General features: G+C 47.5%; 1 protein-coding gene across 1 annotated transcript; it reads right to left on the minus strand.

Annotated features, from left to right (window-relative positions):
• Positions 1 to 16,328: 16,328 nt before the first annotated feature.
• NPY4R2 (neuropeptide Y receptor Y4-2) lies at positions 16,329 to 17,456 on the minus strand. The gene has a single exon (XM_030334089.1). The coding sequence runs from the start codon at positions 17,454 to 17,456 to the stop codon at positions 16,329 to 16,331; it is 1,128 nt and encodes a 375-aa protein (XP_030189949.1).
• Between the last annotated feature and the right edge of the window lie 310 nt (positions 17,457 to 17,766).

The following is a 17,766-nucleotide window of genomic DNA, read 5'->3' on the forward strand; positions in this document are numbered from 1 at the left end:
CTAGCCTCCAAATGACCATGGAGTTTCAGGCAAGCCTCTCCATCCTTCTAGGTCTCAATTTCCTCATCTGGAACTGGAGAGTCCTAACCCAGCCAGATTTCAACCCTTACTCTCTGAGTTCAAGCAATTCTTGATCTCAGGTCCAGAGTGGAACCCTTAAATGACACGAAGCAAACTCACTGAGGAGCTTATCTGGGCACTGTCTGGAAAATTTAGCTGGCATCTCCTTATACCAGAGCATGCAGAATGGCTGGATATTTAAGCAGGAAGAACATTAGAATGCATGTCATAGGTGAGGAAGCTGTGGCCCAGGACAGGACAGTCACCTGCCCGGGGTCAACAGCTGCCTCACGCCCACTCCGGGCTGTCTCTGTTCTGCCCCTTTGCTTCCTGCCTCCTGCATTCTGAGCACCGTCTTAGCGACAGACAGCCCATCCGGCAGATTCAGCCTCCTGCAAACTTGATGTTGTCTCTCCAGAGGTAACAGATCATTCAGGCAGACCCTGACACTTCCGACTGAGGCAGCGGAAAGTCCATAGCAACAGTAGGACAAGTTTGCTCCAGGAGATAGTACTGCTGGAAGCCAACTGAAGTGCGCTCCAGCCTTTTGTCAAAACTCGTGTATTTCTGATCTCTTAACCAGGCCTGGATGTTTGGAGACAAGATGGGATATAAGCAGGAGTGTTGGTGGCTAGATCAGCAAGTGTCTTACGGGAGGTAAGTGAGCCTGCCACCAAATGTCATCAGACAAAGCACTTGTCCCCACAGGACCAAGGTGTCTGCTCCAAAACCTTGTAGTTCTCACAGGGGCTGTTGGAGAAGGTGAATCAGCACGGCCTTGCTAGAAAGTAGTTTTGCAGACATATCAGAAGCTTGGAAATGGGCATAACCTTTGCCCTTCATTTTACTTTTAGGTAACTCTCCTAAGCGAATTATTAGAACCCGGCTTTCCTGATAGAAGAGCAGACCCGAAAGACCCTAAGAAGCTTCATAAACAGTCTTTTACAGCCAAGCATGAAGTCTTTTAAAAAGAGCTTTTTCTGATTACAAATACAACGGCTGCTTATCGTAGAAAATTTGGAAAATGTAAAAAATATAAACAGAACAAAAATATCACTATAATGTCATAATCACTGTAGTCTTTCCCTCCAGGGTTACAGTTTGTTTGTTTGTTTGTCTGTTTTTTCTATGAACGTGTAAGCACACTTTACAAATAGTGGGGAGTATACTCCATGGATCAACATCGCGATTTGAAAATATTTCACAGATCAGGGCACCTGGGTGGCTCAGTCGGTTAAGCGTCTGACTCTTGATCTCAGCTCAGGTCATGATCTTGTGGTTCATGAGATTGAGCCCCACATCAGGCTCTGTGCTGTCAGTGCCGGGCCTGTTTGGGATTCCTTCTCTTCCTCTCTCTCTGCCCCTCATTCATATTCTCTCTCTCTCTCTCTCTCTCTCTGAAAATAAATAAACAAGCATAAAATATTTAAGCATCCTCAACCCTACTAAAAAGTCTTCACTGGGGCGCCTGGGTGGCTCAGTCGGTTGAGTGTCGACTTCAGCTCAGGTCATGATCTCACAGTCTGTGAGTTCGAGCCCCGCATCAGGCTCTGTGATGACTGCTCGGAGCCTGGAGCCTGCTTTGGATTCTGTGTCTCCCTCTCTCTCTGCCCATCCCCTGCTCATGCTCTGTCTCTCTCTCTCTCTGTCAAAATTAAACATTAAAAAAAATTAAAAAAAAAAAAGTCTTCACTAGCAGCCCCATAGCCCATCATACTGTGTTATTAAGCCTTTTCTGATTGTTGGACATTTATTTGTTCCCCATATATGATACAGTACCCAGAAAGGCCTTTTTGTCCATGAATCTTACCATCAAATATAGGTTTCCCTTATGAGCTCTGAGTTCCTCCAGGCCGCCTTATGCACCTTTGCAGTCCTGCCTTCCTCAGCCCCAGGGCCTGGCATGTGCCTAGGCATTTGATGATGTTGGCTGAATGACCTTCATTCATTGATGACTCACCCATAGTCGATTCCTTCCACTGTTAAGTGAGAGAGTACATGCCTCTGGCACACCCACTAAAGAACGTGCTAGCTTCAAGGAAGCTGACAATGACCACTGAAATGCTTAGAGCGACACAAGGGGAGACTGATAAAAACAGGTGGGTCTATTTTTTTAATTGACTTTTTACATTAGTTTCAGGTGTACAATATGGTGATTCAGCAAGTATGTACATTATGGAATGCTCACCACAATAAAGTATAGTTACCACCTGTCACCCAAGTTAGCACAATACTATTGACTATATTCTCTGTGCTGTGCTTTTATCCCCATGACTTATCACTAGAGTTTTGTGCCTCTTGGTCCCCTTCACCTATTTCGTCCCTTCTTCCCCCGCCCCCTGCCTTCCCTTCAGCAACCACTGGTTCTTTATGTTTATGAGATTGTTCCTCTTTTTTGTTGTTGCTATTGCTGTTTGTTCATTTGTTTTGGTTTTTAGATTCCACATATAAGTGAGATCATGTGGGATTTGTCTTTCTCTGTCTATTTCACTTAGCATAATAGGTTCTAGGTCCATTTAAAAAAAATTAAATTAATTAAATACATTAAAAAATACAATAAAAGAAGAATGTTATAAAGGATAATGTCTAGGATAAGTTAATTTTAAAATCTGTGTGAATAAATAAATAGAATTTAAAAGGGACTATGTGTATAAACTAAAATGTTAACGGGCATGATCTGTGGTTTAGGTTTCTTTGGGTTTATCTGTATTTCCTAATTTTTGTTTAAATTAGACAAAGGCAAATTTGGTTTTTGTTTATGAATAACTATAAATCACTCATATAGCATTTGTTTCAAGAAAAGTTCACTTACCAGAAAACCCAAAAGAGTCTAGGCACCTGGCCGCCCAGAGGAGAGTGGAGCAGCGGACATCTCGTCCGCCAATCTCTAATTCGTTAAATATTTCTAAACACCAAATATTTCCAGGCCAAGTGTCCGCTTACCCCTGTCAGCATAAGGAAGTTTCCATGTTGACACAGGAACGCATGCATTTGTTAATTGGTCTCTGTTGATACATACAAATGTTGTAGATTCCTGTGTCAACAGCTGTGCCTGAGGAAACGTGGAAGAAGTAGGATCAGGTGATAAAATACGGAGTCCAAGATCCCGAACCCGCTTCCATCATGCCCAAGAAATTACAGAGAACAGTGCTCTGCCTCGGTTCCTCTCTCCCTTCTCTCTGTCTCTCTTTCTCCCTCTTGATCTATGTCTCTCATTTAATTTATATTATACTGTCCTGATTACTTAAATACAAAAAAATAGGCAGGCCCCTGGGCCCCAAAGCCTAGTTTAAATGCTCCGTATGGAGAGTTGTCTTGTGCATGCTGGAGCTGGAGGTGACCGAATCTCAATCAGCTGCACTGTATGGGAAAAGAGGTTGCCAGCCCATTTCTTCCTGGTCTCCTCCCTGAGGCCTAGCTCACCTCCGAGCTTCAAAGTTCATTTGTCCGTTCTTTGCGATGGACAACAGCATACTGCCCTTTCATGGGGCATTTACTCAAGGCCAGGCAGTATGTTGGGTACCCAGAAGATAAAGGCTTAGTCTTTTTGCTTCAGGAGACTACAGCCAGGTGGAAAGACAAAGAAACATTCTTTCTTCCATCCAGTTCTAAGACTCTCTAAGTGGCCAACTGAGACATTGCAAAGTATTCTGGGCATACAGACACTGAAACAAAGGAGACAGAAAAAGTTTTCAAAGAAGGAAAACTTAGTGTGCAGGGATTCAACATGTGTCAATCTGGGCAAAGTGTGGCATGTTTGAGGAACAGAAAAGAAGCAGTGTGGTGGACCGCAGCAGAGGGTGGGTGGGTGGGTGAATGTCAGAACAGAAAATGAGAAGGCCAGCTACAGGTGGACCACAAATGGGCCAAGGGCCACGTAAAAGCACTGGGACTCCATCCTATAGATGGTGGGAACTGCCACATGATAAAGTCAAGGTCAAACTCCAAGGACTAGAGTAAGATTAATCCACTGGATAGCAAGACTGGACGTGGAGATACCTAGAGGCGCCTCCTAGATACATAGAGGGAGGTTCCTGCACTAGTCCAAAGGAACAGAAATGAATCCGATGCTGGGGTTTAAGCAATCAGATGGTTGGTGTTAGGAGTAATTGTGAAGGGAAATCCAGCAGGAATGCAAGAGTAGGGTTGTTTGCTTTGGATGTGCACTTCAGGTGGGGGGGGATGTCAAGCAGCAAGTAGATGAAGTTTGGGGAGGTGTAATTTGGGCACTGTCATCTTTGAAGTAGCAGCTGAAGCCAAAGGAACACAAGGCAATTGCTCATGGGAAGCATGTTGGGTGGGACACTAAAGTCAAGGCAGAACCAGAAAAAGCCTAACATTTGAGGGGCAGAGGAACCTGAGAAGGGACAGCCAGATTTAAGAGAACAGAGGTGGAGTCCTGTCATGGAAGCAAACAGTAGAGGGGATTTCAGGGATGTGAGATCAAGAATGAAATGCTACGAAGATCAAGTAGGGTGAGGACCCAAACGTGTGGCGATTAGTATGCCATCTGGGATTTTATGGATAGCAACTTCAGCAGCTGTGGATATAAAACACCCATCAGCTGAAAAGCAAGGAGGTGAGGAAGTGGTGGTCAAGAGTGTAGAATACTCGGGGTGCCTGGGTGGCTCAGTCGGTTGGGTGTCCGACTTTGGCTCAGGTCATGATCTCGCGGTTTGTGAGTTCAAGCCCCGTGTCGGGCTCTGTGCTGACAGCTCAGAGCCTGGGGCCTGCTTCAGATTCTGCACCTCCCTCTCTCTCTCTTCCCCTCCTCTCTCTCTCTCCAAAATAAATAAACATTAAAAAAAATTTTTTTTAAGAGTATAGAATACTCTCAGAAGAACTTGGCTTTGGAAGGAAGAAGGTCCAAAAAAGGGTTGGCAAAGTGTTGGGAGGAATTGTTCCATTGTGACACTTCACAGGATTGTAAGTCAGAATGACAGAGCTTATAGAGAAAGAGTATGAGGATGGCTTAGATGGTGCTAAGCTGGAAGACTAGACACCTATGATGTCATTAATTCTGGAATAAACTTTCCCAAAAGGAGTAATCCTCACATGCTTTGGAACTGTCACCCTCTTACAGGCTCCGATACTTTGACACTCGCCAGTGCCAGACTTCGTGTCAGTTCAGGCCAAGCAGTGGGGGGAGGAGAAGGCTTGGGACCCCATGGAGAAGCCTCCTGGCTAGGCTCAAGCGCTGACATTCTGAGTCCCAGGAGTGTCACAGAATGCGATGTTGGACGCAGGCCCGCGTGTGGAGACTGGCAAGGCAAGTTGGCAATAGTGTGATGTGGGAGTCTCCCACCCCGCTCATCCCACATTTTTTCTCAACATTTTGGACATTTATGGCTCGCTATCTAGCACCATGTGTCAGTCAGTGCTCAGTAATAATTCAGATTGATGATACTGTGGTCTGGCTTTTAATGGCCAACTGCACAGCTCTGACATGGCTAATGCTAATTTAAATGACGAAATTAACTAACCGAGCCATGGAATCGAGCTCTGGCCTGCAGATGCCAGGCCAAATAAATAAATAAATAAGGACAGTCCTCATGAAAATGAGACCACGAATTTAGTACGATTCGGGCAACTCCCACCATGTACTGGGAATTCTATTCATTGGTCCTGATGCTGGCCCTGGCGAGGGCTCCTGCTTCATCCCATGAAGATGTCGGAGAGCTACAGATGGAGAAATAATGGACTCTTCTAAAAGAGCACAGAATCCCGAAAATATTCTAGTCCAAACCCCTCATTTAACTCATATGGAAACTGAGACTCAGTGTTAGCAATTTCCAGAACTTTCTCAGTGAGTTGGTGACACAGAATCCACAATGAGAAGATGGCTACCATGATGTGAGAAGGCTTCTATGACATCCAGTCACCCCTTCTGGACAGCAAATCATACCTTGTGCGGCTCGGAACTGGACACAGAGCCTTCATATCTTCTAAGCGGGAGGGCAGGCCTGGGGGGTGTGATGTGGGAGGGGATCTGGGAAGTGGGTAGAAGGGCCGAGGAGGAGGTCGGGGATCACAGAAGTACACACCCCCATCCTCAAGAGGCCCTACACAGCCGCATCCCCCTCCCCCGTGCCTGCATTCATCAGGGACTCCGCGCTTGTGCGCTTGTGAGAGTGGCCTCCCTTTAGCAGGCTGAACCAAAAGGCTATGTAAATGGCCTCAGGGCCCAAACTCCTTATACAAACAAGGGAAAATTACCTGGCGGCCCACACACTGCCTGCCGGAGCAGGGTTCAGTCGGGGGAAACCCACAGAGATAAGCTCAGGAACAAATGTGTTGACCCTTTCCAGGGCAGTGCATAGGGATCCAGCTGGCCGATGTCAGACTCCAGGAAAGGGACCCCAGACCTTGCACTTTCATGATTCGGGAAGCACCAGCCCCTCTTCTGGTGGGATCAGGGCTTGAGATCTGATCGTAGCATGGTATGGCAGAACTCTGGTCATCTGCCCTGTTCTTCCAGCTCAGCATGCATGGTTGGGGAGCAGCGGCCCCACTCCGGCATGAGGGAGGGGGGGGTTCCAGCTTAGGACACAGCAGCGTTCCACCAAGATTGGCCTTTTTCAGGGTGCAGCTGGAGCCAGCTTCCTTGGAGCTTTGTGTGAGGCCAGCCCCACAGGAAAAGCTAAACCAGAAAGGAGCTGAGTACATTAGTTATCACTCCCGGCTCTTCTCTTCACTGCAAAGGCAGCTTTCCCAACCTTCAACCTAATCATGGTACCCCCAGCTAAGACACCTAAGTGTCCTCTCCTCACCAGCCTGATAGCATCAAACCGCTCGGCCTGGGATGCAAGCTTTCAGCACCGGATCTCACCTCTCCATCCAGCCTGGACCCCAGCGCCCCCATCCCTAAATTCCATGGATCTGCTACCTCCTGCTGTTGCTCCCTCCAATGTTAGCCTTTTCCCACCTTGCCCACACTGTGAACTTAAAGGCACATCCTCCCAAATGCCCTCGAGGAGAATGACGGGCTCATCCCCTGTGCCCTGACTCTATGAATGCATTTACCATTGCACATGGTACTTGTTTTCCTACCTGCCTGTCTGAAAGTGTCTCAATTGTGCCATCTGCAGAGAAGATGCCAATGAAGAGGGATGAAATGCACCGGCTGCATATGCTTCTCCCCAGACTTCAGGCTCCAGGCCTCTCTGCCCTGCCCACAGCCCTAGACCCCAGATTTCATAGATGGTGAAACACCCACCATCTTATATAAACTATGCTATATTTAACTGCTTTAAAGTTGTGTACTGGGGGGGGAGAGGTGGTGCAGGCCATTACCTCTGAATTTTTAAACGTACTGATAAGAGACCTCAATGTTCCTTCCGCCAGGGTGTGACTGACGTCTTGCCACCAACTGGCAGTACAGTCTGACAGTACCCAGGAACCTGGGGAAAAGACCAATGCTCACACCTGCCCAGGTAAGGTACAAGTCTCCCACATGTCCCAGCTCTGTGTGTTGAAGAAGCTAAAAGAAAAAGTAGGAAAAGGGGTCTCTATTTGGCAAATCTTTTGTAGCCCCGCCCTGCACCTTGAAGTCATAAAGGGGCTGCAAGCGACATTTACAAGGTGGCAACAGGCTGCTGGCTGTTGCAAAGCACACTATCTGGGGAAGGAGATAGGCTATCACAGGGTTTTCGCCCGTGAGTTGGGTTTCTTTGTTCTGAATGTGTGCCCTACTTTCAGTATGGTTTCCTTGGCAGTCAAGAGAAAGACTAATCAAATGCCTACACAGCTTTATGAATGAAAGGAAACATATTTTAAGGGAGCTTTGTGCTGACACACAATTGCACTGATAAATTTTTCAAAGTCTGACGGGAACCAATTTCAAATAAATGGTGACATTTAAACAACTAGAAACCTCAAGGGCCATGATTACATAGCCACATTCATAAGAACCCCCCTGCTCTGTGGGTCATTGGCAAGTTCACCCTGCTGATGCCTTCTCAGCTGCCCAGGGTAGGAAGCACTTGGTTGCTGCTCAGCAAAGAGAGCGTCCTAATATGCTCTGCAAACCCCTTCCAGTGTCTTCTCAGGACCCAGGAGCTCCAGTCTGGTCCATGTCTGTATTTGCAGCAGTCTTGTAAAAATGTATCAGAACCTTGAAGAGTTACTCTGGGAGGAAGCCTCACCACCAGACAAGGCCAAACCAAGAGCTTTGTCACCAAAGGATGTCTGTCCCAAGTCAGCATGACCCAGTTGAAGAGAGACAACAGCTGTGCTCATTCCTCGACCACCAGACCATCCCTCAACACGCTGTAGAAGTCACAGATTTCTTCTATGAGAAACTTCCAGATCTTCTCAGCATTTTTTCAGGCATTATTGCATCCCTGCAAAGCACTAAGTAACAGCAACAATGCCCAACTTCCAGCCAAGAAACTTGACCTTGAAGCTGTCCTTGATTCCCTAAAGGGAGGCCATAGAAAAACTTAACCTGGTAAGGACAACTTGCCTGATATCATCTCTGGGCTCAGCTCTGGGAAACAGCTCCTGCATCTGACTTACTCTGTCCTGTCCACCAGGGCCTCCTTGCTGGGCACTCCCTTACTCCATGTCCCAGGACCCCAACCAGATTCAGTTCCAGGTAATAGAATTCCTTTGGCCCATGCCCAGCTTCCAATCAGCCCCACTCCCCAATCTCATGCCTATCTGCATGGCTTGGTCAGGCCTTGACGCAAGCTTTCCCCAGAGCTCCAGACTCTAGTATCTGACCATCCATCTGCCTGTCAAGTGTGCCTCAAACAATATATCCAAAAATAAACTACCCACCTACCCCCCCAAATTCTGCTAAATGCGCCAACTTACACCTACTTGCCCACGTGTGGAACCTGGGAATCTTCCTTCTCTCCGCCACACCCAAGTCATCCTGTCCATTCAACACCTAAATATCTTTCCACTCCATCTCTCATCTCTAAGCCCACTTCTGCTTGTGTGTTTTGCCTGCCTGGCATCACTTTCTTTAGGAGACTACTTCTAGCCCTTGCTATAGTAATCCTATCACATCCATGTGATTCGAGTGAGGCTGGCCCCACCACCCTGATCCAGGGGTGGTCAAGGGACCCAGGCCTGGCTAAAGAAAGTGTGCAGAAACTTGGCCATAGCCATCTGTTCAGGACTGAGCCATTGGAATCCTCCCCAGACTTCTGACTGGGCACGGGGGAAGCTATGCTCCTTCTCTCTGGGTTCATGAGTACCAAGGGTGGGAGCTATGGAGACTCTTATTGTCACATGTAGAGAGTGTGGGGCCATGAAGAGACCAGTAGAATTAAGGGATCAGAAAAAAGCAGTGGAGACAAAGCGGCAAGGAAAGGAGAGCCCCGATATAATTGTTTGAACCCTGAATGCAGCCTAAAACCAAAGAACTTCCTTTGGAAGAACTCCACCCCATTACATGGGTCTATAAATCCCTATTTCAGCATAACCAGTTTGAGTTGGGGTCTGTCTCCAGCAACTGAACACGAGGCTGACACAACAGCTCACGTGGATGGATCTCTCTGCCTTCAATCTTACCCTCCTGTATTAGCCTGCTAGGTTGCCATAGCAATATATCACAAACTGGTGGCTGAAAAAACAGAAATGTATTGTCTCAATGTTCTGGAGGCTGGGAGTCCAAAATCAAGATGTCAGTTGGTTCCTTTGAAGGCTGTGAGGAATAATGTGTCCATGCCTCTCTCCTGGCCTCTGATGGTTTGCTGGCAATCTCTGACCTCCCTTGGCTTGTAGAAGCATCACCCTGACGTCTGCCTTCATCCTCACGTGGTATTCTTCCTGTGTGTGTGTCTCTGTATCCAAATTTCCTCCTTTTATAAGGACACCAGTCATATTGGATTAGGGGTCCACCCTACTCCAGCATGGCTTCATCTTAACTAATGTCTGCAATACCCCCACTTCCAAATAAGGTCACATTCTGAGGTGCTGGGGTCTAAAACTTCAACACGTGAATTGGGGAGCGGGGGATACAACTCAACTGATAACACCAGCCATCCCACCTCTAGCTCTGCCCTCCATCAGAACCGCTTATGCGGTTCCTCTCGTCTTCACCTGCTGCTTGGTCCAGTGGCCACTGCACCATCCAGCTCCTCAAGGCTCTGACCGACTTCCTGCAGGTGTGACCCGATGCCACCTCACCTTATACCCTCGCAGCACATCTTCCCACCTCTCCCTGGAGCTGTTCTGTTCACATGGGAGTGTGTTCAGTGTCTACGAATGCACAGCTTCATGGGGCAAACCACTGACAAGTGAAACAACAGGGATCAGTGGTTAAAATTCTTACTTTTCTCCTTCCAGACAGATTGTCCTGAGAGTTACACATTAGATCGAGTGTTTAGTTGCCTTTGAAAAATAGCCAATTCAATAACACATCTTCAAATTGGCTTTCTCTCCTTTCCTGTCTCATTCCCTGTGTCCCTCACTTTGTTCCCTGGGATTACATTCTCCAATAAAGGAAAAGCCCATAAGCCTCTGCCTCAGCTTCTGCTTTAGCAGAACCCAGACCAATTCAGCCTCACTGATCTCTCTAACTATAACCTGACCATGCCATTCCTCTGCTTAAAGCCCTTCATGATCTCTCCATTACCCATAAAGTTCAAACTGTCTAGCTAAAAGCTGGAAGGCAGCTCAGAGGTCATCTGGTCAACCTTCTTCCCTACTGTAACAGTCCAAGTCATGGACTTTGGAATCCATAAGATCAGGTTTCAAATCTGGCTCTTTTTGAAAACTTGGATGAAGTTTTTTACCCCTATACCCATTTCTTCATCTACCTCATCTCAGGGTTGAGCAGAAGCAATGCCTGTAGAGTGTCTAGCACAGCCTTTGGAACACTAAATATACAGCAACCAGTGTCATTACAGGTGAAGAATCAGAAACCAAGATGCAGAGGGGGGTCTATCAGAGTCACATAGTCAGCTAGCACATCTGGGACCAAAATCCTACAAAATCAAATGCCTGCATTCCACCATTAAGAGGTAGAATATGTAATATATAATATATATAATAATATATAACATATAATATATAATTTTATTGTAATATATAAATTATATATGTAATATATAATATGTGATCATATGTAATATATAATATCCCTGCCATCATGGGGTTTACATCCTAAAGGGAAAGTGAGGTATTCAACAATGAAGCAATAAATGTGTGTAAGCATATCACAGGGTGCTAAGTCCTGTGGCATAAAGTAGGAATACAGAGTGAAGAGGTTGTATTTTCCTAGCGTGGTGGAGGAAGTAATCTTCTGATAAAGGTTCACTTAAAGTGAAGGAAGCAAGGCAGTGAAAATGTTGATATCAGAGGGCAGCAGCAAGAGTAGGAAGTACAAGGGACTGAGGTAGGAGCAATTTTAGAGTATTCAAGAGACAGCAAGGAGGTCAGCACTGCTGAAGGGGGTGGGAGAGGGGAGGAGCCATAACAAGTGAGGTCAGAGACAAGCACATGGCCAGTTTAGGCAGGCCATGGACTGTGAATTTGGCTCTGAGAGTGAGAGAAAGCCAGGGAAGGGTTTTGACTTCGGCTTGAAAGCATCACTCTGCCTAAGCGAGAGCAGACAGAAGGCCACCACAGTGCTCCTGGTAGAGATGGTGATGGCTTGGACCAGGTGGCAGAGCCAGCGGAAGTGAGAAGTGGTCATTCTGAATACATTTTGAAGGCACAGCTTATAGAACTCACTAGTGGATTGGATGTGGGCTGTGAACGGAAGGTTGATCCCAGGACGGTGACCCAAGCAAATGAAATGAGAGAGTTGCCATTTAATGAAGGGTGGGAGGGAAACTGAGGGAGAAGAGGCCAGTCAGCAAATTGGAAGTCTGCTTTTGAACATGCCAAGTTTGATCTAGTAAACACAAAGTAGTGGCTGGATATACAAATCCAAGAGCAGAGAGAAGTCCAGACTGGAGATTCACATTTGGGAGCATTAGACATGTAAACATTCACTGGTGTTGAAAGCCAGGAGACTGAGTGAGCCCACCTAAGGAATCAGAAGTGGGCCTCCATGTCTCCTTGGGGACACACCAATACTCTGAGGGCAGGAAGACAGAGTCCAGGAAGGAGCCTGAGAAGGAGTGCCCAGCGAGGCAGGGCAGAACTGTGAGTGAGGTGTCCTAAAAAAGCCACACACAGAAAGAGATTCAAGGAGAAGAGATTGATCAATTGCCAAATGCTGCTAATTGGTCACAAAAGACAAAACTGAGAATTGACCCTGGGATCTGGCAACATGGGGGTCACTAGTGACCCTGGCAAGAGCTATTTGGATGGACAGGTGAGTACAAAAGAGCATGGAAGGAGAAGAAGCAGAGACTTCAAGATTAGACAAGCCTTTGGAGGAGTTCTATGTAAAGGAGAGCCCAGAAAATGACGGATGCTGGAGTCACATTCAGGAGGTGAGTGGGGACAGGATCTAGTGAACAATGGAGGTCTGCTCATTAATGGTAACCCCCCAACAGTGTCCGGGATACAGTAAAACAGGCACTAGTCACAGAGCACAGATCATTTCAGACTCTTTGAAAACCAGTTTAGCAGTACACATCATAAGCCTTGAAAAACGTCCATGCCCTTTGACCCACTAATTCTACTTCTGGAAATCCCTCCTAAGAAAATAATTCCAAGTACAGAAAAAGTTCTCTGCATAGAAGTTCATCACAGAATTATAACCAATAGGTCTAGAAACATCTAAATATGCCACAACAGATAACGATTAAGGATGCAGGATGGACCTTGTCATTGGACTACAAACTCCATAAGAATAGGGAAAATGTCTATTCTTGCTGGTGTATCTCCAGCATCTACCATGTGTCTGACATATCTGTTGAATGAATGAATAAAACTTCTTAAACCTAACAGAATCCATGGGGGAGGGGAGGGGGAAAAATAGTTACAGAGAGGGAGGGAGGCAAACCATAAGAGACTCTTAAATACAGAGAACAAACTGAGGCTTATTGGGAGGAAAGGGGGAGGGGAAAATGGGTGATGGGCAGAGGAGGGCACTTGTTGGGATGAGCACTGGATGTTGTATGTAAGCCATTTTGACAATAAATTATATTTAAAAAAACTTCTTATAATGTTAAGCAAAAAAGATTGTAAAAAAATCTTTATAGATAAATATGCATATACTTACAGTACGATCTCTACCATGTTTTTCAAAAAAAGCCTAACACTCTATATAAAAACTAAAGAAATGATTCCCCAAAATGAAAACATTGAGTATTTTGGGTGGTGGCATGTGATCTCCTTTTCATTTTGTTGCATATTTTGCATATTTTTGAGAATTTATATAATTCACTTTTTATAATGGGAAAAAACAAGCCAATGTCATTTCTGGAAAAAGGAAATGTTAGAGTGAGGGAGGATCTACATTCCCACCACCAGGGTTCAGTAATCCTTTGTGTCCTCTAAGGGTCCCCTGGTGGTATTCATGAGTATGAGTCTCCAATTCCAGCCCTGATGCTCCTCTGAAGAAGGGTCCCCCCACTACAATCAGGGACATGCTGATTAGCAGGGACAGAGAAAGGCCCTTCCAGGAGCTAAAGAGAAATATCGCTCGGAGGTACCAGCTTTCACTGGCACATTTTCTAAATCCTTAATCAGCTGTCAAAAATGATATATAGCAACATAAAGAACGGTTGACAATATAGCTTGAAGGGAAACAGAGCAGAATACAGAGGGGCACATTCACTGAGAATTTAACTACACAAACTGTTCATTTTGCAAATATTTATTTAAGGAATGAGCAGGTCTCACAAGAAATATGTCCACATGCAGAGAAGAGACAAACAACCACAGTGGAATAACCCACCTTTTCAGCCATACCATCTTAAAGCCTTATTTCCAGAACAAGTGTTCCTAGAACTCTAGTCGAGATCCCAGAGTGGGTGTCCACAGGTGCTCACCGAGCAGCTCCAGGCTCCAGGCACTCTGTTTCCTAGAGCAGAGCTTCTCCAACTTGAACATGTACACCATTAACTTAGAGGTTCTGATCAAATGCAGATTCTGATTCAATAGGTCTCTCAGGTGGGAATAGGGATTCCACATATCTCACGAGTTCTAAGTGCTGCTAAGGCTGCTGGTCTTCTGAGCATACTTTGAGCAGCAAGGTCCCAGGGTACACTGGGGAACCAGACAACTCCAAGGGTCATTAGGAACTGGGAGCAGGAGACAGCCATCCAGGTAAGTTGTGTCAACCCAAGCAAGGTGAAGACAGCATAGAAGATGCTCAACAAAGCTTTCACCCACTACCCTAATTCCTAATGCCAAGCACCTCTGCCAGATGCCCAACCCAGTTCCCCTGTCCTCAGTCATGTGGGCACCCTAAAGCATCCTTGTCCCCAAGCATCTTGGCACCACTGATACGAGTGATGAGGTGTAAACCCCAGGCAATTGCGTGGGCTCTGGAGGCGTCTGAGGCCCCCACATTCTTCGGGAAGCTTGGTCAATGACATCTTGCTGGGATGGGCCCCAAGGTCTGGGCTTTGCTGGCAAGTGGTTACCGGGAGCAGCCAGCAGCAGATGGCACCAGAGGACAAGCACAAGCTGCACCCAATACAGTGGCTCAAAATCTATTCCAAAAGCCAGGGTAAAAGTCAATAAAGAAACAGAATGAGAGATATGACCAAAACCTGGGAAGAAATAAACAGCTCCAGGAAGGGGGCTGGTGGCTCACAGATTACTTGTCTTGGGTGTCGGCTGCACAAGTTCTCGGTCAGGGGCCAGGTCAGAGAGACAGTCAGACGTGATTGTTCGATCTTCTGTTGCCTGGCCCTCTGCCACATATCCTGTGAACAGCGGTCCTAGCAGCCTCCCAGTGAGATACTTGAGGGCTCTGGGCACCTGAATACCCTGCCCCTGGAGGCCATGGTGGGTCTAGCCACTGCCCACTCTGCCAGAGGGTAGGTGAAACTGAGCAGGCAGAGCCAGACCTGGGTGTCCCATTGAAAGTGGCCCAGAGGCAAGCTTGACCTGTCTGGTCCACACAGAGATAAAGCCTTGGATCTGGCTCAGCAGCCAGAAGACTGGGGCAAGACCTCCATGGGTGAGATATTCACATTCATTGTAGCCATTTCTCCATTTTCCCTGGTGGGCTGGAGGAAGGAGGACTCCTACTCCTTTCCGCCAGTGTCCTGTTAAGCCAAATTCACGAACCCCCTGCCCCTGCCCCTACTGAAGGCCTGGGGAGGCTTTGGAACAACAATGCACATCACCTACAGCAAGTCAGCTTAGTGGTCAGAGTGTGGAACAGAGGCCGGAGTCACAACCTTGAGTGCTGTCAGCCTTGGCAGTGGGTCAACATGGGGGAAGGTCACAGAGTCCCTGGCTTGCTGCCTTGTCTGGCAAGAGAGGTCCTAAAGGCTAGGAAAGGCAGGTAAGAGAGCATGGCTGCAGCAACCTGGCCCTTCCCATGCTGGACCGTGGCACAGGGCGCCCGTGCTCAGCCAGGCCCTCAGCAGGGGCATGTTTACACCATCAGCCTACCATGGCAAACCTTGCTGGAGCCCTCTCCCTGCACCAGGACCTGTCCTAGGCATGGAGGACAAGCTCTATGGTGATGCAGATGTCCCCCTCAAGGTGTTTATCAAGGGGAGATACTTGCAGGCTCATTTCCACATGAGGTGGCAGAGGCAGTGAAAGAGGAATATGGAGCAGGATGTGAATCATGGGATTCCTGCTGCTCAGGACTGAATTTCCTCCTGCATTGGAGCATGAGGACCCAAGGTAAGCATGATCCATTCTCTGCACCTGGATGTGCTAACTTGCCTTCATAGACTTCTTTACCACTTACAAAGCCTGTCCACCAACATCACCTCTCCAAGAGGTGAGGGCCTGACCAAGGTCCAGAGCTTTGACCCCCGTGCTCCCTCCCTGACTCCACAGTGACCTCACAGTCTCACTGGAGGAGGTGAAACCCTTGGGCTTCCAGGCTGAGCATCTGTTTCTGAATTACCAGAATGAACTCTGCCTGCAACGAGCAGACCATCTCTGGCTCTGGCACCTGCTCAGGCTACAAGACATACTGTGACCCACAGAATCCATGCTCAGAATTCTCCCAGGAACAAATGGCTGAACCAACTGAATGTCAGTCTTCACAATGCAAATGGTTGCAAAAATGGGTTCTTTCCAGCCTCTCTGGGCTCCAGAAAGCCCGTAAGGATGGTGTCCACCAGAATGCCAATAATGATGCCAGTAATGATGCAGTTGGCCCACTTGGCTAAGTAAAGGAACTTGATAATGACCATGGCAGGGAGAAGGCCTACACCTGGCTAAATGGGGTTGGACCTGCCACTGAGCCTCAGAGACCCTTTGGAGACTTCCGTGTGCACTGTGGATAGGGGCAGATGCTCATACTCTTCCACGGGGGCACTCTGCTGACATGTCAGCACCAAGGCCTTGATCTCCTTCTTGAAGTTGGTGTTGAGAAAGCCATAAATGAAAGGATTGACACAGGTAGAGGCCATGGCAAGCAGATGGCACACCAAGAAGATGAAGTTGCCATAACAGATGGGGATGGCCTCATGGTACCAGTCCTCCAGACTGTTGAACACATGCAGCGGCAGCCAGAGCATGGCGAAGGCAACCACCATCGCCACGAGGATGCCATTGATCCTCTTCATCTGCCAAGCCCGCGAGCTGTAGGTGCCCTTGCGGAACACCCGCTTCCTCTTCCGCAGGTGCCGGTAGATGCGGACGTAGCAGACCAGGATGAAGGCCAGAGGCATGCAGTACTGGAAGAGCAGCAGGGAGGTGGTGTAGATGATGCGGTGGTGGTACAGCGGCCAGGACTCTGTACAGACCACCTTATCTAACAGAAACTCCACAGCCTTGGAGTGGTTCTTGTGAAAGACATTCTCTAGAACACTGTTGACCAGGAAGGGCAGGGAGAGAAGGCAGGCGATGAGCCAGATGACCACAATCCCCAGGTAGGCCTGGGAGATGCTGGGCTTCCAGCCTGTTGGGTTGATGATGAGCTGATGCCTCTCCAAGGCCACAAGGACAAGCGAAAGGATGGAGACTGTCACCGACATACACTGGATGAATGCTGACATCTTGCAAAGGGCCTCCCCAAAGACCCAGTAGTCCATAATAGTGTATATGGCCGTGAGTGGTTGGCAGATGAGGCACATGAGAAAGTCAGAGAAAGCCAGGTTGGCAATGAGCAGGTTGGTCACATTGGTCTTCTCTTTCTGCCTAATGGTCACACATATCAAGCAGAGGTTGCCCAGGACCCCCACAATAGTCTCGATGCTATAAGAGACAACAATAAAGACCATCGGGTCCAGAGAATCCTGGCAGTGGTCAGAGAAGTTGTATGGAATGCTCCTTGACCTGCTCCTGTTTTGACCCTGTGGGGATCCTGGGAGCAGCAAGGCCAGGAAGTGAGAGATGTTCATGGTGCAGGTGAGAAGATTCCAGAAGATTCAGTGACAGTGCCTACAAAGCAAACAGACAAATGGTACTCAGTGATCATGCCTCCTTCGTGGACCCCAGGGAGAAGTGGGGGTCAGGTAGAGAGGGTCATGGCTTCTTCCATCCCAAGGCTGCTGGGACCTTGAGGACCTGAGACTCAGAGATGTAAGCAACTTGCCCACAGTCACACAGCTAATCAGTAACAGGGCTCAGATGCGAACCCGGGTCTGATGCCAGAACTTGTTATACAAATTCCTTCTGAACTCAGGCTTCCAAGGCTGCTTTAATGGTAGA

The sequence above is a fragment of the Lynx canadensis genome, chromosome D2, assembly GCF_007474595.2.
Source record: "Lynx canadensis isolate LIC74 chromosome D2, mLynCan4.pri.v2, whole genome shotgun sequence".
Classification (NCBI taxonomy): Eukaryota; Metazoa; Chordata; class Mammalia; order Carnivora; family Felidae; genus Lynx; species Lynx canadensis.